The sequence below is a fragment of the Arachis duranensis genome, chromosome 2 (genome assembly GCF_000817695.3).
Source record: "Arachis duranensis cultivar V14167 chromosome 2, aradu.V14167.gnm2.J7QH, whole genome shotgun sequence".
NCBI lineage: Eukaryota > Viridiplantae > Streptophyta > Magnoliopsida > Fabales > Fabaceae > Arachis > Arachis duranensis.
Genome location: NC_029773.3, coordinates 55,525,950 through 55,548,086, shown reverse-complemented (window position 1 = coordinate 55,548,086; position 22,137 = coordinate 55,525,950). Strand labels below are relative to the sequence as shown.

The following is a 22,137-nucleotide window of genomic DNA, read 5'->3' as shown; positions in this document are numbered from 1 at the left end:
CCAGCTCTGCCACCAGGATGGGCATTGAACTCCCAGTGAGGGCTTCTTTACTGGTGTTCAGCGTCAAGCTATCATCCAATTTGGGCGTTGAACGCCCAGTGATATCTTCCTCACTGGCGTTCAATGCCTTCCTAATCACTCCAGATTTGGCCTCAGCCTCAGTGGTGATGGCCTTGCACTATTCTCTTGGGTTCACCTCAGTGTTACTAGGAAGAGTGTCAGGAGGAGTCTCAGGGATCCTCTTGCTTAGCTGACTAATTTGTAACTCCAAGTTTCTGATGGAAGACCTTGTTTCAGTTATGAAACTATGAGTGGTCTTTGAGACCTTGGAGACTATAGTGACTAAGTTAGAAAAGCTCTGCTTAGGAGTTTCCATCTTCCCTTGGGAAGATGGGAATGGTGGCCTGTTGTTGAACCTATTATGGGTTCTTCTACCTTGATTGTTGTTGAAGCCTTGTTGAGGCTTCTGTTGATCCTTCCATGAAAGGTTAGGATGATTCCTCCATGAGGGATTGTAGCTGTTTTCATAGGGTTCTCCCGTGTCATTCACCTCTTCCATGATGGATTGGTCTGGATCATAAGCTTCTACTTCAGAAAAAGCTTCTTGAGTGCTGCCAGATGTAGTTTACATTCCAGTCAAATGTTGAGAGATCATATTGACCTGTTGGGTTAAGATCTTGTTCTGAGCCAAAATGACATTCAGAGTATCAACTTCAAGAACTTCTTTCTTCTGAAGTACCCCATTACTTACAGGATTTCTTTCAGAAGTGTACATAAATTGGTTGTTTGCAACCATGTCAATGAGTTCTTTTGCCTCTTCAGGCGTTTTCTTCCTGTGGAGTGATCCACCAGCAGAGTTATCCAGTGACATCTTGGATATCTCAGAAAGGCCATCATAGAAGATGTCTAGTGTGGTCCAGTCTGAGATCATGTTGGGAGGACATCTTCTGATAAGTTGCTTGTATCTCTCCCAAGCTTCATAGAGGGATTCACCTTCTTTTTGTCTGAAAGTTTAAACTTCCACCCTAAGTCTGCTCAACTTTTGAGGTGGGAAAAATTTGGTCAAGAATGCATTGACCACCTTCTCCCATGTGTCAAGACTCACTTTAGGTTGAGAATCTAACCACAATCTAACTCTCTCTCTTACAGCAAAAGGAAAGAGCATAAGTTTATAGACCTCAAGACTCACTCCATTGGTCTTAACTGGGTCACATATCTGCAAGAAGTCAGATAAGAATTTATTTGGATCTTTTTGTGGAAGTTCATAGTACTGGCAGTTCTGTTGAACTAATATCACCAGTTGAGGTTTCAGCTCAAAGTTGTTAACTCCAATGGCAAGTATAGAGATACTTCTGCCATAGAAGTCAGAGGTAGGCTTGGTGTAAGCACCAAGAACCTTTTTTGCCTCTCCTTCATGATTAGGTTTGGCTGCCATGTTGTCTGCTTCTTGTTCAAAATTTTCTGAGAGATTTCTTCCGGAGTGTTGTGCTTTAACTTGTTGTAAGCTCTTCCTTAAAGTCCTCTCAAGGTTAGGATCAAGATTAAAGAGAGGCTCTTTATCTCTGTTCTTGCTCATTAACAAGAAGACATAGATACAACAAGAAAGGAAGCTTCTATGCTAGAGGACAGAGAACTCCCAGTGAGATGTGAAAAAGAAGAGAAAGAAGAATGAAGATAGAAGAAGGAGAAGAAGAATTCGAATATTAGAAATAAAAAGAGAAACAAGAATTAAATATTTTTTTATTTATTAATTAAATTTGAAAATTAAAGTTAATTAACTAAAAAGTTTTGAAAATTAATTAATGAATTTCGAAAAAGAGGAGGGAGAAATAAAAGAAGGATTTTTGAAAATTAGAAGAGAGAGGAATTAGTTAGGAAGTTTTGAAAAAGAAAAAAGAGAAAATAACTAACTAATTAAGAAAGATTTGAATTTAAGATAAGATAGAAAATTAGAGAAGATTTGAATTTAAAATTTGAAATTAGAAAAGATAAGATAAGAAACTAAAAAGATTTGAAAAAGATTTGATTGTAAAATTTGAAATTAGTAAAGATAAGATAAGAATTTGAAAAGATTTGAAAAAGATAAGATTTAAAATTTGATTTTTCGAAAAAGATTTGATTTTAAAATTTAAATTTTGAAATTTTAAATTTTAAATTTTGAAATTGAATTTTAAAATTTGAATTCAAAACAAGATAAGATAATACTTTGAAAAAGATATGATTTTTGAAAATGTTTAATTTTGAAAAGATTTGAATTTTGAAAATTTAAAACTAAGAAAAGATAAGATATGATTTTGAAATTGAAATTTGAAAAATTTGTTGAGAATTTCAAAAATCGAAGTGAAAAGATAGAAAAGATATTATTTTTTTATTTCTGAATTTAATGAAGAAAGAGAAAAACAACAAAAAGACACCAAACTTAAAAATTTTAGATCTAAGACACCTAGTGTGCAAAAATTAAGAAGAAAAACACAAAGAGACACCAAACATAAACATTTTAAGATGAAAACAAGAAGAAAAATAAGAACACTTTGAAGATCAAGAAGAACACCAAGAACAAAACTCAAAGAATTCAAAGAAAACAAGAACATGCAAAAGACACCAAACTTAAAATTTTTGAAAACCAAAGAGACAATTTTCGAAAAACTTTAAAAGAAAAACACAAGAATAAAAACAAAAGACTCAAACCAAAAATAAAGATTAAATAAAGAAAAGAAAAGGTTTTTGAAAAAATTTTGAATTTTTTTGAAAAAGAAAAAGAAAATAAAAAGACTCAAATAAAATTAAAGACAATACCTAATCTAAGCAACAAGATAATCCGTCAGTTGTCCAAACTCGACCAATCCTCGGCAACGGTGCCAAAAACTTAGTGCACGAATTTCCACACTTCGTATAACTGAACCAGCAAGTGCATTGGGTCGTCCAAGTAATACCTGAGTGAGTCAGGGTTGATCCCACAAAAATTGTAGTTTGAATCAAGATATGGTTATCTTGTAGATCTTAATCAGGCGGATAGAAGAGAAGTTGGATTTGTTTAAATGCATAAAAAGAATAAAGAGATCTAAACTAGGTTGACCTGTTTGCAATGATAAGAAGATGGTTAAGGCTTGGAGATGCTTTATCCTTCTGGATTAATCCAGTCTTACTGTCTTCTTCAACTGTGAATGATTTCTTCTATGGCAGGCTGTATGTGATTGACACCGGTTGAGAAGTCGCCAATGCTCCTCCAGATCTGAACTCCAGGGTTAGTGTGGATCCATTCTAATTGAGGGTGAAGCTCCTGCAGTTCATTGGATTTTTTATTTTAATAAATAAAATAATTATAATAATTACCAAAATAAATAATTTAAAAAATATTTACTGAAATAAATATCCCTCTCTTATCTCGTTTACACTGTAAACGAGATAATTTTACATGTATCTCGTTTACAGTGTAAACGAGATAAGACGGGTGGACGCAAATTGCGTATATGTAAACGAGATAATACGGGTGGACGTGAATTGCGTATATCTCGTTTACAGTGTAAACGAGATACATGTATTTTTTTAAAAAAATAAAAATAATAAAAATATTAATATTATCAATAATCCAAATTTTTAGCATGCAATTAGTACATAAAAAGGTTGGTAGAAGAGATTAAAATGAATATGTTTGATCAATTAGTATTAAAAAAGGTTGATGGGACAGTAGAAGAGAATTGAAACGGTTATCTCTCACGTTATCTCCCACTATCCACTGACTATCCCATCAATCTCTTCTAACAATTGGCAAACGATTATTTTTATTTTTCAAATTTAAATAAATCCAATTGGATCATAATTTAATTTAAAATTTTTTAAAATTGATATGTTTGATCAATTAATACTAAAAAAGAGTACATACAAAATTTTAGTTTAAATAATGATCCAATTGGATTAATTTCAATTTGAAAAATAAAAATAACCGTTTGCCTATAAGAGATGGATGGAATATTAGTAAGAGAATGGAAATAGTTATCTCTCACGTTATTTCCCACTATCCACATGAGAGATAACCGTTTCAATTCTCTCCCTACTATTTCATCAATCTAACAATTGGAAATAGTTATTTTTATTTTTTAAATTTAAATCTATCTAATTAGATCATAATTTAAAATTTTAATTATAAAAATTATAATATAAATGAGAAAATATTATGAGAAATTTTCATTGGCCCAATAAAAAATAAATATATTTGGTGTTGGAGGTGGAAAATTGAAGCACGAGGAATATGTGAGTGTTTTCTTTTTCTTTTATAAAAAAATAAATGAATATAAAAAGTAGAGGATGCTTTTCTTGCCGCTATTTTCGACTGTATTATTATGTTGTTTCATTTGGTCTATCCAACCCCACTTTCACATTACTTTTCAGTCACGTATTCACACGAACCCAAGAAGAACACGGGTGGTTGTCAAGCACGCGGTCTTAGATTGAAAAATGAAGATTATTGTCACGGGTCATCTCATTCATCAGGTTGAAAAACGAAGATACATCTTAGAATTGAATCAAACACGGATTGAAGAGAAATAGTAAAACTTTTATTAATCCATAAAACTCAGCAGGGCTCCTCCCCTCAAACTAGGAGGTTTAGGAACTCATACTGATAGGAAATACAATGATAAACAAAAAATGCTATAAAAGTCCTTGGAAGATTATGTAAAATATCCCTTAAATACTAAACTAATGACTAAGGATTATATAAGAAGGGTAAAACAGTCTTTTAGTGTTAAAATCCACTTCTTGGGCCCACTTGGTAAGTGTTTGGGCTGAGTTTTGATGAGATCCACGAGATAGAAGGGCTCTAGGGCGTTGAACACTGGCTAGGGGCACCTCTTTGGATGTTTGGATGCTGGTCTCCCTTTGGTGGGCGTTGGACGCCTGGACTGGGGTAGATGGCTGGCGTTGAACGCCAGTTTTGGGCCTTTTTTCTGAAGTAAAGTATAAATTATTATATATTTTCTGGAAAGATCTGGATGTTAGCTTTCTGTAGCTGTTGAGAACGCTCCATTTGGTTGTCTATAGCTCCAAAAAAGCTCTTTCGAGTGTAAGGAGGTCAGATCCGGACAGCATCTGCAGTGCTTCCTCTGCCTCTGGATCAGACTTTTGCTCCAGCTCCTCAATTTCAGCCAGAAAATACCTGAAATTGCATAAAAAATACACAAACTCATAGTAGAAACAAAAAATGTGAATTTAACACTAAAACCTATGAAAACTTAGTAAAACTTAAATAAGACATACTAAAAACTATATGAAAACAATGCCAAAAAGCGTATAAAATATCTGCTCATCACTCTCTCCTTTTTCTCCTTGATCTTGGCCTCTAATAGCATCAGAAATGAGTTGGACTTGGGCCTTTATGGCTTAGAAATCACCCCAGCATATTCACTTTAATGAGGTCACGTGACACTTGTCACGCGTATGTGTGGGTGACGCGTACGCGTCGCCTGGCAGATTTTCTTTCCACGCGCACGCGTGTGCCACATATATGTGTCGCCATGAATTCTGCAAATCCTCATTTCTTCATGAATTCTCCACTTTCCATGCTTTTCTCTTCACTTCTTCCATCCAATCCTTGCCTTATGAACCTGAAATAACTCAATAAATATATCAAGGCATCGAATGGAATTAAGGTGATGATTGTGATTAGAGAGATTGGATTGCCAAGGAATTGGGATCCAATCAATTACAATCTGCCATAGATCTACTCATATGATAGAGAAGGAAATTGAGGCCCATTTAATTCATAGTGGATTATGATATCTCCAATCCCTAATGAATCTTTCTCTTTTATTTTCTTCAATTTAGATTTCCCTAAATTCACTTTAATTGCAATTGTTTACTGCTTTCTTGATTCCCAACACCCAAATCCCAATTTACGTTTCATGCAATTTAAATTTTGTTGCCATTTACATTTGTGCCTTTATTTTCTTGCATTTTAAGATTCAACGCATTTACATTTCTTGCACTTTAAGCTTCTGCCCTTTTACTTTTCAGCATTTAAGTTTAAGTACTTTACATTCAAGTCTTTATCCTTTCCTTTCCAGTATTTATACTTCAGCACTTTACATTTTGTTGCTTTACTTTCATTGTGAATTTACTTTCTGCTCATTTAATTTCACTAAACTCTTCCAAATATTAGCTTTACTAGACTCATCACCCAACTAAAATTGCTTGATCCATCAATCCCTCTGGGATCCACCTCACTCTCGTGAATTTTACTACTTGATGCGACCCGATATACTTGCCGATAGTTTGTGCGGATGCGTTTCCCGCCATCACGTACGCGCAGCTTGCAAATTTTGCAGGGTGTGTGCACACCAGAGTGTGCGATCGCCCTCAACAGAATACTTGTCCCTGTGTGTGCGTGCGCACATGTCATGACATTGCCCCTACTCCGAGCACGCGCACAGTAGTGGGCGTGCGCACACAAATCAAAACTCATAATTTCTGCAACCATAACAGAAATTAGATTTTTGACACCAATTTTCAACCATCATATCTTCCTCTATAAAATTCATATTTCTGCAAAATCTATATCATTTTAAAGCTCTTTAAATTATCTTTAATTTGATATAAAATTCATTCAATTTCAAAAACCATAGCAAAGGATATGATCCGTCATAGTTCACCCAAAAGCTAGTTTTCACCAAAGTTCACAAGTTCGCAACACCTTAAAGTTCACAACCAAATCAAATAAAAGCCCATTACATCTCATCATGAAACACTACCAAATATTATACTTTACCTTTCCATCACATTTCAACTATTTCAACACCTATATAAATCAATTCCACCTTTATAACCCAACAAATTCTAAAATTTGCACATCAATGTTCAATATTAACAACTCGCATCAAATCTCACTACTCATAAGCTTCCTTTATCACACCTCATCATAATCTTCATCTCAACACATCAAAACCATCACAAGTATTAACATCATCACACACTATCAATTTAACAACATCATCATGCATTATCAAATCCAACAATCAATTCAATCCAATCTATCTTGTGGGTCACTAGCCTAAGTATCCAAAAATATTATATATTACATAGAAAAAATCGAAATCATATCTTAGCCGATTTCTAATATGCCAAAATCCCAAAATTGAGTCCAACTCAAGCCTCTAATCACCAACAATCAATCCTAAGCTCCAAATAAATGCCAACAATCTTCAAGTTATATATACACGTAATTTATAACCAATCAACCTAGCGTTCATCATAATCACAATTTCACAAGGTAAAGAGTTTTCTTACCTTTTTCGATGATGTTTGGGGTACAAACCACCAATAACCCAACCTTAGAGACTACCTAATCAATCAAAACACAAAAATTCACTCAAAACCAACACCTAAAATTTTGAATTTCTTAGGGCTACAGGAAAGAGAAAAAATTTCAAAATCTTACCTACAAAAGTTAAATGAGAGTAACAGGTTCGGCGAGAGTTTCGTATAGCCACTAACGACACGCTAATCGAAGTACTGAAGCTCGATATATGGTCAATTGAAGTTGTATATAATTTTATATATTTATTTAATTATTAATGGATTAAACGGTTTGATCATTGACCTATCAGTTGAATCACTAACCCAATAACCCAATAATTTCACCGAGTTGATTGCCGGTTCCATTTTGATAATTATGAAATCAACTGCCGATATTAATATGGGCATCCATTTTGATCTTATCACAATAATAATAATAATAATAATAATAATAATAATAATAATAATAATAATAATATCGTTGTTGTTAAAAAAGAAAACCGAGAACACATAACAGCAGCAAGAGAGAGAGAAAAGGAAGTGCCCTTTTATAATTTGATTTGATTTGCCCCAACAAATCTCTCTCTCTCTCTCTCTGATCAGATCGGGCGCCCTCTGTCTGAAAAACTCCCGAATTCGACCCCTTTGTACCTCCCAACGTCTCAAATGTTCAAAATTCCCTATTTTTTAAAAATATTCAGAATTCGATCCTGTTGCTAATTTGAATTCGGCATCGTGTCGTTTTCCTACCCATTTGCTGTGATCTGCGTCGGCTATTTATATGTATTTTTTTAAATTGTTTTTTCTTTTGCCTTTTTTTTTAAAACTATCTTCAGCTTGTTTTATTTTATTCTATTTCTATTGATTTTGGGTTTTGTGGAAGTTATGTTATTGCTGTGCGTTTGTCACTGTGATGCTAATGTGCTCATTGTTTTCCCGGAAAAATGTGATGGTGATGGGATAGAGATTAAATTTTGTGTATATATGTGTTTGCTATTTTTTTTTTTTCAAAACATTACCATGTTATTATCCTTGAATTGATTCGGATTTTGGGTTGGGTAAACTTGAAAGGAAAATGGGAAAGTGTAAATGGAAGGTAATTTGAAGGGAGAGAATTCTGCAATTTTCATATTTTTCTAGAAGAAAAAATTTGCAGATTTTCATCCCGTAGTTGTGTTTAATCATTTATGATTGAAGATCTGGGGGTAAAATTGGGATTCTGCTTTCTAAGAAATCAAGAGAAATCTATCTGTTGTTGGAAGGAGTTAGGTCATTGAGTTGGTATTTGCATGAGGGTCAGGTTCTTTATTTAAAGAGAAATCTATCTGTTGTTTTCCTTGTTCACTTCATTTCCTAATGAACACGTCTGGTATAAGTTTAAATTTTGATGGATTGTTTATGTTTATGAGCTTGGTATCTGATGTGCTAAATTCTGAGAAGGCACAAGCAATCAAGTTTTATATCCACCAAGGCGGGTTAGTTGCATGAATTAGTTAATCTCATTTATGTTTATCTATGTAAAAGTTTTTTTTTTTTTTAATTTTGTTTTCTGCATCATAAAACCAGTTAGTTTTCTTACGTTATTCCCTATGGTTTTATCAGACATGGATTCCTTTGGTTTACATTTCTTATTAAAGGCTTAATTGGTTTTCTTCTTACATGACTATATAGCTTAAGCTTTGTTTTCATCATCATTCCCTAAATAAGTTTTACTCCAAGTCTCCAACTTTCTTCTGGATGCCATGCAATTCTTCTTAATCTCTTTTTTTTTTCTATTCCCACCTATATATTTCAGCATTCGTCTCTGCTAAATCGTTTTTCTAGTTGCCATTATGTTGGATTTCATTACCCAACAACATGCATTTGCTGCTCTGATAATTTCCTGTTATGTCCCCTTACCCGTTATCTATTTGGCACACCATTTGCGACTTACATCATACGATTGAGGAAGACAATAACCTGTTGAACAAATATTTGCAGCTTATATCACAAGCATTGAATTCCTATGTCAATAAGAAATATGAATCAAACTGCTACTAAGCCCATAATTAAGACACGATGATTAAAAGTAGACTCAGTAATGCCTGAAAAACATAATTTCATGCCCTTACAAATCTGTTTCAATTACTGCAAAATTTGTGAAATTCTGATGTCAACCGAAATTATTCAATGAATTACTTTATTTCAGTCCATTATATGTGATGAGGCATGTTTGTACAGAACCAAGTGCTGAATATTTGGAAGTTATACTCCCTTTGTGACTATGAGATGCTTCTTGCATATGTTACCCTCATTTGGTTTTCCAGTTTTGGTCACTTTGTCTGAATAGATTAGACATGCCAGGTTTTATAGCATATGCCCCTTCATATTTATTGATGACGGGGATTATGGGTTTGAAGAGTGTTAGTCAAGAAGACAGATGGGTGTCGGTTATGTCTCTTTCACCTCTTAGAATTCTTAGTTATATTACCATCAGAGATGAGGGAGTCTCTTTTAAATAAGAAAAGAATGGTGTTTCTCATTCTTTATAGTTAAAGGCTGTATGCTTTTTGCACAATCCAGAGCTTTTGTTATTCATCATGTGTAAAATATCATAGTGCTGACAATAATTTAGTAAGTTGTTTCAATGAAACATTGGCTGCTTATAAGAAATTGATTTCGTAAATTTTCAATGCAATCTTACGTATTGCACTATTATGTGCTGCACTTCTTTTCAAAGTACAAATCATTAGTCTTTTCCTTGCTTTTGTTAAACTAAAAATAATTTTATTTTTGTTTGCAGCTTGAGGAGTTTCGTAAAAAGAAAGCCGCAGAGCGAGCCAAGAAGGCTGTATCCTCTAGCAATGCTCAGAGCTCTGATGCTAGCTTGAAACAAAACCGAGCTTCTGAAATTGAGAATGTACGAGTTGATCAGTCAGATGGAGTTACCACATCTGATGGTATTGGAAGAGATGTCATTGAGCCATCAACTTCAGGGACAAGTAATGATAAAAGTACAAGTTTAATTAGCCAAAGTACTAGTAGTAAGCAAGAATCCCTGCCTGATATAAAAGGTTTTGCGAGGAATGATCTCAATACAAAGTCCACCAGCCTGGTTGAGACATATTCTGATATTGCTGAAGCTAAGAGATACAATGCTTCTGCTATTACTGCATCTGCTGCTGTAAGTCAATGCAACGAGGCAGATAAGGTGAAAGATACCTTTGGAATTCATACCAGTGGTCCTGTTGGATTCCCTTATGGGTCAACAAACAACCAAAGCATTCTTCTACACTCGCAAGGAAGTCAAGATTTTGATAGCAATATTACTCAATCTAGTCTTCAAGATATTAACGAAAACTATTCAAATAAGAGTAATGGTCCATCGAAGGATTATGTGGTCACTGATCATGGCTCTTCTTATTTTTCTTCAAAAATCTCACCTCAAAACTCTGTTAATACACTACTGCAAAATAACTCAACAAATTCCAGCAATTTAAACAGTGATTACTCCCATGGCTCATTTTCTGGTGGTAATGTGTTATTTTTTCCGCATCTGTACTCTGAGATTTTTATAATATCTTTTTCTTCCATTTTCATACATCTCGATGTAGTACTATTTGCTGAATTTTTTCTTAATATGCAGGCTTCGGTGATTCTTTCAGTTCTAAGTTTCCAGAGACCCATACTAACATTGATAAAAATTTGTCCAGTCTTCATGAATCAATGCCAAAATTCGATTCGACAAGTTATGTTGGCAGCAACTCCTTTAACCATACTCCAATACATTCAGTTTCAGTGGAATCTAGTTCTAGGAGGACTCGTCCATCTTTTCTTGATTCTCTTAATGTCAATAGAAATTCTTTGGGTTCTCCATTTCGGCAGCCCGAGCAAGATTCCTCATTGTTCAATGATTTAGAATCAACCAGCAATAATGTGTCAGGATCTACCTATTTGGGCAAGCCACCCGAAGAGACCAAAACTGTGGCACCTCTCCCAAATTTTACAACTGCAGGTTTCGATAATAGTAGTCAAAATGCATTGATGATAAGTGATAGTGAAAATGGTATGGAGAAGAAGCATGATTATTATGCACCTCCTTCAAAAAATGAGGACTTTGCTGCTTTAGAACAGGTGTTTTATGCTGGTCTTGATCTTGGCATTTCTTTTTCCCTCCTAATGAGTGTTGGCTGTTGTTAAAGTGCTTTATTGCCTGTTCTTTTGATGAATTGGCATCAGAAAATGATGTATTTGATGCTACTGTCTTGTGCTTGACTTATTTGGTAGATTAGGGTTTATAACTAACGAAAGCATTTGATTTGATTATTGGGAGTATCTAATCTATGATATACCAAATATAAAGCTAATGCTGAGATGTATTTGTAGTTATGGGGACCTTTTTGACAGCATCATTTTGTGCATTTATTATACAGTAAGATCAATCGAATGGAATGATCTCAACTTGATTATACATTTTATTATGCTTGTTTTAGTTTAATCCAATGAAAATTGTTCATGGTATTCTTTTGCCAGTTCTAGGCACAGAAGATTAGCATATGTTATGCACAAAGAATGTAATGTTATTATTTAGGGCAAAAAATATTGATCTTTTTCTAGTATATAATACATTTCTTCCGTTTGTCAATTATCAAAGGAGATTCTTTCTCTGAATTTGCAGGAGTCCAAAAATATTGCCCATATGTTTAGTAGTGAAAATGATACCCAATTTAAGTTATACTTTCAACTTGAAAAGGTTTTAAATTTGTGGGTGTAGCAGTTTATTTTCTTCTATTAATTATTTATATTTTTTTATTTTTCCATAAAAATGACGGGGAGGACTATCAGTGCGCTTGTGATGTGATGAGCGATGCACCTTATCTTTAATACATGTTTTGGCATCCCTTTTTTTGTATGCTCATGATCTATTATTGGTATTTCTTTATCTATCATATAATCTGAATGGCATGCTTTATTGAATGGTTTATCCACTTAGTATTTAGTATTTAGTTGTTCATTGTGGTTTCTCTGTGTTGTGCATTATGCTCCTTTGATTTCCTTTTCTCTCAATCTCTGCCTATAAAATTTTCTATGAGAAGTTATTATTTATATTTTCATTTCCCCCCGTTTCCTTGTTATTTCTCTGCAGCATATTGAAGATTTGACACAAGAAAAGTTTTCTTTGCAACGTGCTCTTGAGGCTTCTCAAGTGTTAGCAGAATCACTAGCTGCAGAAAATTCATCTTTGACTGATAATTATAATCAGCAGGTTAGCTTGTGGAGTATTAGTGTCATTTTCAGATATCAATCTTGGGAACTGTTGTAGTTTTTTATTTTAGTTGCACACTTATATATAATGTTTCGTGGTCAACTAGATGTCCTAATTATAGTTCTTACCAAATATTTTTAATACATGTTTAAGTGTTTCAGAATTCAGTATCCAATTCCATTCAGCATGTTATGTTGGCTGATGTTGAGATCTTCAATAGTTAATTTGAAGACTATCATTTCTGTGATTGTAAAATCAACGCTTGTTATGACACTAAGGTCAAATACTTTGTAAAATAGTAACATTTTGCAGGTTAGAAGGCCACATATGGTTATTTCTTAGGATGTGTGTGTTCTGTGTGGTTGAATTCTGAACCAATATCACAGTTGTTTTTGCATTGTAATAGAATGCATATTTAGCTTATGTGATATGAAGGGCAGCCTTTTATCAACAGTTGAATTGTCTTTTGTGCGACCTCAAGGTCATAGGTTGAAGCCATGGAATTAGCCACTGATGCATGCATTAGGTTAGAGTGTGACCCTTCCCCAAACTTGGGTAACACGAGATGCTTTGGACGCTTTGTTTTCCCCTATTTTTTAGTATGTTTGATGTATGTCACTTGATTTTGGGTCTGCTTGTGCTCCCTTGGCAAGAGATCTGCATTTAGAATATTGTTGAACTCTGTTGTGTGGGTGTAGAAAAGGACCTGAACATGTTTTAAAGTGATAGCAATTGTGCAAATGTCTCAAGTAGCAGATTAGTTTACTCCTGGGTTATTGCTTTTGATAGCACTACTTTGTTCCATACTGTTTGGGTCATTACTAAGAATCTGAATTTCAACTAAAATTGCTATATTGCCTCTACTTTAGACGTAGAATAGTTGTCCATGAGAATAAGTAATAATATCTTCTAATTTGTTTTAATGAATTTCATTCATGTTTTTGTAGCGAAGTGTTGTCAATCAATTAAAATTGGACATGGAGAAGTTACAAGAAGATATCAAAGTGCACCTGGTTTGTATAAGATTCCATACCTAAATGTGTAATTGTATTGGCTGTGCTCGTGTTCTATTATATGCATTCATAGTCTTGTTTTGCATGTTCATGCGCACATATGTCATTTATGATACTTAATCTCATAATGAAAATTAATTTTAAATTTTCGTTTAGATTTGCAAATTTACAAATTTTAACATTGTTGTGTTGCAAATGTCCTAAATGATTGATCAAGGTGGATTACAATTTTGATCTGATAGCACGGTGTTTGAGCTGACCTCCAACTATATAATTGGATTTTGTATCAAACTTGACGTAGCCAAGCCTATTGAACTTGTTACATTGAACATCAAAGTAGAATGTAAAAAGATTTTGGTTATATACATGGGATGCATCTTAATATCTTTTTGTCAAGATATCTTATTCTGGCATTCTGGAAGTGGTTTTACAGTTTACATCTGATTTAGTCATTGCCTTTTAAATCAACTGATGTTTGATACCATTGATTTGAAATGTATAACTAAGGGCATTATATACTTACCAGAATTCTTAGGGAAGGTGTGAAACCAACGCAATTTGTTATTTTGTTTGTGATAATCTAAAAAACTTGTATCTTTCTTGAAATCCACATAATCTTTTTTTGTTTGTGATCATCCCATCATCATTGTGGTTTACTATTTGGGAACCTGCCCAAGTTCTCATGTTTCCAATGGTAACTTAGATTGTCATGGTCATGTTTTTGAGTTCAAAATATTGGTGTAATTAGATGACTTTTGAATAAGTTAGACATTCTATATATTTGATTCTGAATTCTCTCCTTGATTGGAATGGACTGATTTTTTCATATCTCTGTAAATGCTTTCTGGTGCTGCATTCTTCTTTCTGGTATTGGTGCCACTGTGTGACCCTTCATGCAACAGGTTGAGCTTGAGTCTGTCAAGAGTGACTACGCAAACGCACAACTGGAGTGTAATGCTGCTGATGAGCGTGCAAAGTTATTGGCATCTGAAGTTATTGGCTTAGAGGAGAAGGTACTAAACTTTCTTGATATGTTGTGTGATTGTTATTTACTTTGAAGAATAAAAAATATTTTCCCGTTTTTTTAGTTAAGTCTTTCAACTGAAATTACTTTTGAACTGTCATTCAAGATGACAACATGTTTTTGAGCATGTAACTACTCTACATCTCTCTCCAATTAGGTTACAATTACAGTGAGTATTTTAAATAAACGGAAAAATTTAAGATAATAAAGAGGATATAATTAACTCTTACAATCCTTTTCTTAGAAAATGTTGAAATAGAAAAATCACCTGCGCTGTTATAGGTAAAGTCGACCTGGGGAATTTCCATTCTTGATGCCTAATGGCCAAAGGAGTTAAGTTCGTTGAAGAAGGGAGTGGGAAAGGTGATAAAAGACATCCACTATCTTTTATCTACAGCTGGAAAGATAAGAAAAAGAGAACCAAGGGAGAGAATCAAGTGGGATCAGCAGTGTAACAAATAGGATAGCTGGCATAAGGGAAGGGAGGATTCATGCAAAGTGAGGAATTCTGTTAGAAGAAAGAGAGGATTGAAAGTGTTTATAAGTGATAGCAGGGGAATGAGGAGATCTATTGAGGATTTGGATAGAACAGGACCCTTAGGAGAGTGGTGGCCTCTTGACTGCCACCTCTATGCTCGTTTCTGCATTTTCTATATTCAATAACACCTTCACAAGGAGAGAATGATATCATACTGATTTCATTATGCTCTTCTGCTTCTACATTCATTCTTCTCTTTTATTTCTCTACTGTATTCTCTTGTTCCACCTATTTCTTGTATATATTCTGCTACTGCTGTTCTCTTACAAGTGAATTGTTAGTGACTTGGGTAACTATGGGGTGTTCAAAGTCCCACATTGAGTAGTATTGGATGTTTGATGTTGTATTTAAGGTGAGTGGTTTCCCCCCTTATCAACTAGCTTTTAAGGCGTGGTTCCCCACTTCCCTTACGTACTTGACAATGTAACTGACACATTGGGGTCCTTGATGTTACGAAGGAGAGTGGTTCTTCCCCTTTAATAGCTATCCTTTAAATTGTGATTTCCCACTTTCATTTGGTACTTTCTAAGCTATTGTGTACGGATTTGGGATATCAATTAGATTCCAAAGTTAATTTCTTGTGTTGAATAACCTTTTTAGGCACTCAGATTGAGATCTAATGAGCTGAAGCTTGAGAAGCAGTTGGAAAATGCGGAAGCAGAGATTTCTTCATACAGGTATTCTTGAGGTTTTAAATTTCAAGCAAAAGAACCACATATTCAATGATTGAAATTTGTTAAATATTTGATGATAGTGCTGCCTGAATTGTTGGCGTTCCTGTGAAGATAATCCATTTTCAAATGTCTGCTTTAGCCTCGATTTCACATTGTAGATGGATTTGATAAAAGTTCTATCTTTACTGAAATCATTTCTCCTTTGGATATTGTTTTGTATACTATTCTAAAGCATCAAACACTGCAAATCCCTGGATTTGACATTTTAACCTAAAAAGTGAAAAGAAAAAGCGAAATTAAATAGGGAATCTTTCATGCACTACTAGTCCTATACATTTGTTTGTTATATTAGGAGTTTAAATTGAAGTACTTAACTTCCTCAGTAAAATTCCTCCTTAATCTAAAAGGAAGTAGATGGCTGCTTTCCTCTCCCCAACTTTATTTTCTTCTGGTGGAACATACCTTATTTTCCCTAATGAAAGTATTTATTATTGTCTGAGAAAAAATTATCAAACTTCAATCTGCTTTTGAATAAATGGCACTTAATTTTTCACAATATTCAAATAACTTCCATGATTGATATAGAGAAGGTATTTTAATTTTATTTTATTTTTTAATAAAAGAAGAAATTCATTAAGATGAAGATAAGAATAATACAAGATAGAAGATAAGAGTTCCTCTATACAAGAGCAAAACAACCAAAAGATCTATCTAAGAAAGCATAGCTTTCCAATCTCTCAAGTCTCAACATGTTTAAGAGGGAAAGTCCTCTATAAAGATCATGAGATCTACACCAAATGTTATTGCCGTCTTTTCTTTTTAATTTTTAAATTTAATACTTTAGCTCCCCAATGATGAAAGGTTATTTCATGTTTCTTTTCATTGTTCATTTTGCTTAATTTGTTTATATAAGGATTTTCTTAATAAATGTTGCAGAAAGAAAATGTCAAGCCTAGACAAAGACTGCCATGATATGCGGACGACCATTGAAGCACTTCAAGAGGGTAAACAGATTTTAACTGTAAATTATCCCTACTCATGTAATTTTCTATTTGCTTGCATCTGTGTAATACTTTTGTAAGGCTGGTGCTTTCACTTATTTGACGCTTATAAGAGGAAGGAACAAGCATTAAGAAGGAATATTGATGTGCAATGGTTATAACGAAAATTGGCAAAACAAGCTGTATATTCGTTAGGGTCATTTTTCATCTGAATGTATCTTTTTTGGTGATTTCTCAAACTAATTCCTATTTGGAATGCTACCTTGCGAATGAATATGCATATAGGTGTATGCATAGATGGGGAATGGCTTGGAACACAACCTTTAATTATTCCCAATAGTTTAAGGTGTTAGTTAGAAGCTAATAAATGAATGTATATTCTAGCACACCCTTTGAAATTCTTTCATTTGTATTCATAAGAATGTCACTGGAACGGAAACCATTGAACCACGTCAAGAACCATACCTTCCAAATGTTTAAGCTATTGATGGAGGCAAATCAATGGATTTATGCCTTCACAAGAACAATGTTAAGACATGCTTAAAAAAATGCTAACCAACTGATAATTTTGTCCACTAACTTTTGAATATATATATGTTGAGATGACAAAAAAGTACTGATCTTTCAAATTTGATGACAAATTTTATGTGAATTTAGTCATATATGAACTCAGTTGATGTTCATTCTCTTCCATTCATTGATACAGAGAAGAAAGTGTTGCTTTCTAAGCTGCGAAAGGCGTCAGGCATTGGAAAGTCCATTGAGAGTCATGTTTTAAAAAAGGATATTTCTACATCCACCCAGGATTTAGGTATGTATGCCTCGGTTGTGGTTGTTACTTTGTATATTCTAAATAACCATAATGGTTGGTTTATATGTGGATGTCCAATCAAGCAAGTGTTCATGCTAATTTCAAGTCAAATTAAGCCTGTTTTCATGGTTCTGTAGTTTTTTTTTTTAAGGAATAACAGAAGTAATTGGTTTAATAAAAAAATTCTTAACATGAAAATGAGAATTCAATTATTCAAAAATGAGAGGGAGAAGGACTTGTTTTGGCAAAGAAAATTTTTTCCATTTGCCCTTTTTCTCTTTTGATAGAACATCATTTATCCTATTTCAGTTTGTCTCTCCTTGCATATACTACAAAAAAATGAATAGATGATCATACATTGTTTTCTTAATCCAAGTTTTTTACTAGTTTAATATCTCTGCTTATTTTTTTATATTATGCTGTGCAGCAAGCGAAGATGGTGATGCAGAAAACAGGGGTGCTCATGATGCTGAAGCATCTAGTTTATCCACAGTTCCTGATACTCCACACTCAACTTCTGGAGTTTCTCCTGTGAATATTCCTCGTGATCAGATGAGAGTGATAGAGAACATTAATGCGCTTATTTCTGAGGTAGCTTGGTCTATTGGAAACTCAGTGCCACCTCTCATTGCTCATTACTGTTTTTATTTATTGGTTTTTTTTTTTCCCTGTCCTGCGCCATATGTTTGTTCCAAGTATTCTTGTAATTAAATAGGCTTGGCATATTCATGTGTCTACCTTTCTTATGTAGTTGGCACAGGAGAAAGAAGATTTGATGAAAGCCTTGACACTTGAGTCATCTGAATGTTCTAGGATGAGGGTAAGTCAGTCAGGGCCTTTTTTTTTTTTATGTTTGAACGAGGAGCTTTTTTTTTATTTTTGTTTTTGTTCTTAATCATTTTGGCATAACTTACTATTGTTTCTACCATGGAAGAGAGCACTTCATTGAAAGCAAGTTTGATGTGTTTGCTATTAGGGGATGAATTAATTATGACAAAACAATAACAGCCAAGCTTTGTTCTACTTAGTTGAGTTAACTTCATGGATTATATAATGCCAGTGTTATGTCATGAATTATGTGAATATTTAAACTATTGAAATCTGAATCTTTTAAGAATGGTTAAGCAGATTGTTGGGTCTCCCTCTATCTCTATTTATTAGGCTACTCTCCATCTCTACCATTTTTCCCTTAATAAATGCTACTATAACTTTCTCCGCATTGCATTCCCTAAATGTTATTTCACTGTCCAATATTCGAATGATAAGAATTTAGGTGTTTGCATTCATCAGACATTTTCTTATACTGTTACACCTGTAATAGTCCTTGCTTTGGTTGAAGTTTGTGCAGTTTTCTGATATTTATTTTTTCAAATGAAAGACCTCCGATGAAGGCGCCACTGAAAAACAAATACTGCCCAAAATATAAACCAAAAGAAAAGTTTGGATTGTTTATGGTGTTTGTCCAAGGTATTGAATTCTTATAAGGTGACTTTGGAAGCAAAAAAAAAAGTGCTATTGAAGAGAAGCAATTGGTGCTTCTTTTAAGAAGGGAAAGAAACACTTTTGGTTTTGGAGCAAAATTCAATCTGTTTTCTTATCATTATTGTACCCGTTTATCTGTTAATTTTAGTTGGAGGATGCAGACCACAGATTTTTCTTGTGTGTTTTCATATAAACCATTTCATCACTTTTCAACTCACTCTCCGAGTCCATCTAGGTTCCTCCTTGATCAACTCAATTGGAATTGGAAAGCTCAGCCTAAGTTCAATATTGTTTTGGACAATGATACTAGATAGGGTTAATACAAATAACTTGTTGCATATTTGTAGTCCTTACTATAGGGAAGCGATTCCGTGAATGGATATTTCCAGGTATTCTTGGTTGACAGTGTACCATACGTAGCTTAATAAAAGAGGCAAAGAGCTCTTATATCAGATGGTGTGTTTAGGAAACATTGAAGCCATTCACAAGTCGTCTTCATCTAGGCGATTTTGCTTTTAGCATAGTTGATCCTTGATACAAACATCCACATGTTTAGATTAGATTGCTTTGATCTCTGATCTTTTCTTTTCTCCTTTAGCTAATAATATATTGTACCCAAATTAACTAGACACTGTAGTATGTCTAACTAATGCCCAATTAATGTGTTGGTATGCAATTTGTAGAAAAGCATTCTGTCAGATCTTATAAACTGTTTTATAATTCTGGTCTATAGTTCCATTCCAGTTCACTGTTAGTCTTAACTGTGCTATTTCTTCTGTTTGCTTTCCTGTTTGAAGGAGATAAACAAGGAATTATCATGGAAACTTGAGCTCCAGACTCAAAGATTAGAGCTGTTGACTTCTCAAAGCATGGTCAATGAGAATATTTCAGGAAAACAACCAGAATTTACTTCTATGTACGAGAACACCCCATATGCAGATGAGGGTGATGAGGTAACTTTTATGTGTTCAATTTGCTTTATTGGGTTATATGAACTTCATATTATCTTGAGTTATGACTAGAGCATATCCTTTATACTTCTTTGAATCCTTGCCTCTTGTTTACAATATCCCCATCTCAAAATATCTGTCAATTTCGGCATAGTGACTAAAAAATCAATGTATTTCGAACACTCCTTTGTCTAGAATATATGTGTTTCACAGTACCACTATCAAATTTATGTATCTTTATTGGATTTGTAAGGATTCCATGGGTGTTGGTTGAAAATTGAAACCTTGATTATATTATTAGGAGTGAAGATAGTTGACCTGTAACCGTTAGTGGTTATTAAGACTTGAGAACAACAGTTGGAAAACTAGAAATCTAAAGAAAAGAAAATAGGAATTGATTTCTGTTTTTTCTTACTAGGTGGTGGAGAGAGTGTTAGGATGGATTATGCAGCTGTTTCCTGGTGGGCCTTCGAAGCGAAGAACTAGCAAACTTCGTTGATTGGATATACATTGAATTTTTAATTGTTGTGATCAAACTCTACAAAGCAACCGGGATGGATTGTTATACCATTTCCCAGTAATGCCACCAAGGAAAAAGAACATCAAATTTCAACCCAGATCCACAAGTAACGTGTCGACAGAGTTTATACCAATTTGCTTTTTTGTTGCTTTTCACCTCCTCAACACTGGAGGCCGTGATCTGTATATTTTGAGTGAACCACAGCAAATTCTTGAAAAAGAAATGAGCTGCTTTTCGGAGCTGCTTATTGATTGTCAAATCCGGCTGCAATTATTTTGGAAGATGGCAATAAAATCTGTTATGCGGTTTAATCTCTTGACTGAGTTCCAAATTTTTGTGCTAATAGTATCTGGATATGAAAGACTGCCCAACCAGAAGCTTGGTGGGGGATGGTGGAACCATCTGGTCAACAAAAAGACTTAGAAGTGGTAATGCGAATGTATTGAATGTACTAGTGCAAAACATGATATATAATGGAAGTTTGTATTTTTCAGTCACAGATATATCTTTTAAGTTTGCACTAACATTATATCGCTTATGGACATTATGCCCTGAAGCTTAGTATATACAGTGAAAACAGCATTCCCCAGTTGATGAAACCTTTAGCATTTGAACATTTTGCTAATGAGTGGGTATGTGATCTATTTTCCATAGTAGTAAATGCACGTTGCTATCAAAAGGTTGTCAGATACCTGTTACATTGACACCCCCGAAGTCTTTGTACTCTTCGATTCGTTATTTCTTGTTTGAACTGCTGTTAAAATACAATGATTTACTATAGTTTATAAAGAGTAAACTACAAAAATGCTCGAATAATTAAATCGCTAATAAAAGTGTTGTAAAATAAATATAAAATAAATAAGGAAGAAGTAATATAAAATAAGAAATATAATTAGATAAATTTAGTAATAATATTTACCATGATTTCAATATAAGAATGATTAATATATTATTAATATTATATGCTGTAGTATATATATAAAAGAAAGAAGTATTCGTAAAGAGAGAGAGTATTGACTTGTTTATTACTTTTAACTGTATGTATTATTTCATATAAGTTCTTATTTATAGGCATACACATGAGCATCATTTTTAAACATTGATTCCCCTTGAAAACTTGAGACTTGTGGAAAATGGGCATCCACCTCAGGCAATCTTATCACAACACTTCTCCTTGGATGACTATTTAGGATTATGCCTTATTAAAACCTTACTAAGGAAAACCCAATGGAAAAAAAACCTTAGTGAAGGAAAAAGAGTACAAAATCCTTTAGTGATGAAGACTGCCTAATTAAAAATCTTGTCAAGAAAAATCCAAAGAGAAAAAACCTGACCAAGGAAAAAAGAGTACAGTTCCCCCTCTTGTCGACATCATTTTATGTCTCGAAATCGGCGCATCCCAATCTCATGTACCAATCTTTCAAAGGAGGATTTTGGGAGTGACTTTGTAAATAAATATGCCAGATTGTCACTTGAGCGGATCTGTTGGATATCAATTGTCTCATGATTTTGAAGATCATGAGTGAAGAAGAATTTGGGAGAAATATGCTTTGATCTATCACCTTTGATGTATCCGCCTTTAAGTTGAG

The 22,137-nt window shown here is 33.9% G+C and overlaps 1 protein-coding gene and 1 non-coding gene across 2 annotated transcripts; both read left to right on the top strand.

Annotated features, from left to right (window-relative positions):
* Positions 1 to 924: 924 nt before the first annotated feature.
* Positions 925 to 1,033, top strand: LOC127745279 (small nucleolar RNA R71). The gene has a single exon (XR_008006476.1). It is a non-coding gene; the product is annotated as a small nucleolar RNA R71 (small nucleolar RNA).
* A 9,017-nt stretch (positions 1,034 to 10,050) lies between these two features.
* LOC107474462 (protein BLISTER) lies at positions 10,051 to 21,162 on the top strand. Its single transcript, XM_021135390.2, has 12 exons — positions 10,051 to 10,802; positions 10,916 to 11,403; positions 12,416 to 12,535; positions 13,483 to 13,548; positions 14,451 to 14,561; positions 15,711 to 15,787; positions 16,721 to 16,788; positions 17,492 to 17,596; positions 18,024 to 18,187; positions 18,348 to 18,416; positions 19,876 to 20,031; positions 20,447 to 21,162. Exons 2-12 carry the CDS (start codon positions 10,996 to 10,998, stop codon positions 20,525 to 20,527), a joined length of 1,425 nt encoding a protein of 474 aa, XP_020991049.1. The 5' UTR covers positions 10,051 to 10,802; positions 10,916 to 10,995; the 3' UTR covers positions 20,528 to 21,162.
* Positions 21,163 to 22,137: the final 975 nt, after the last annotated feature.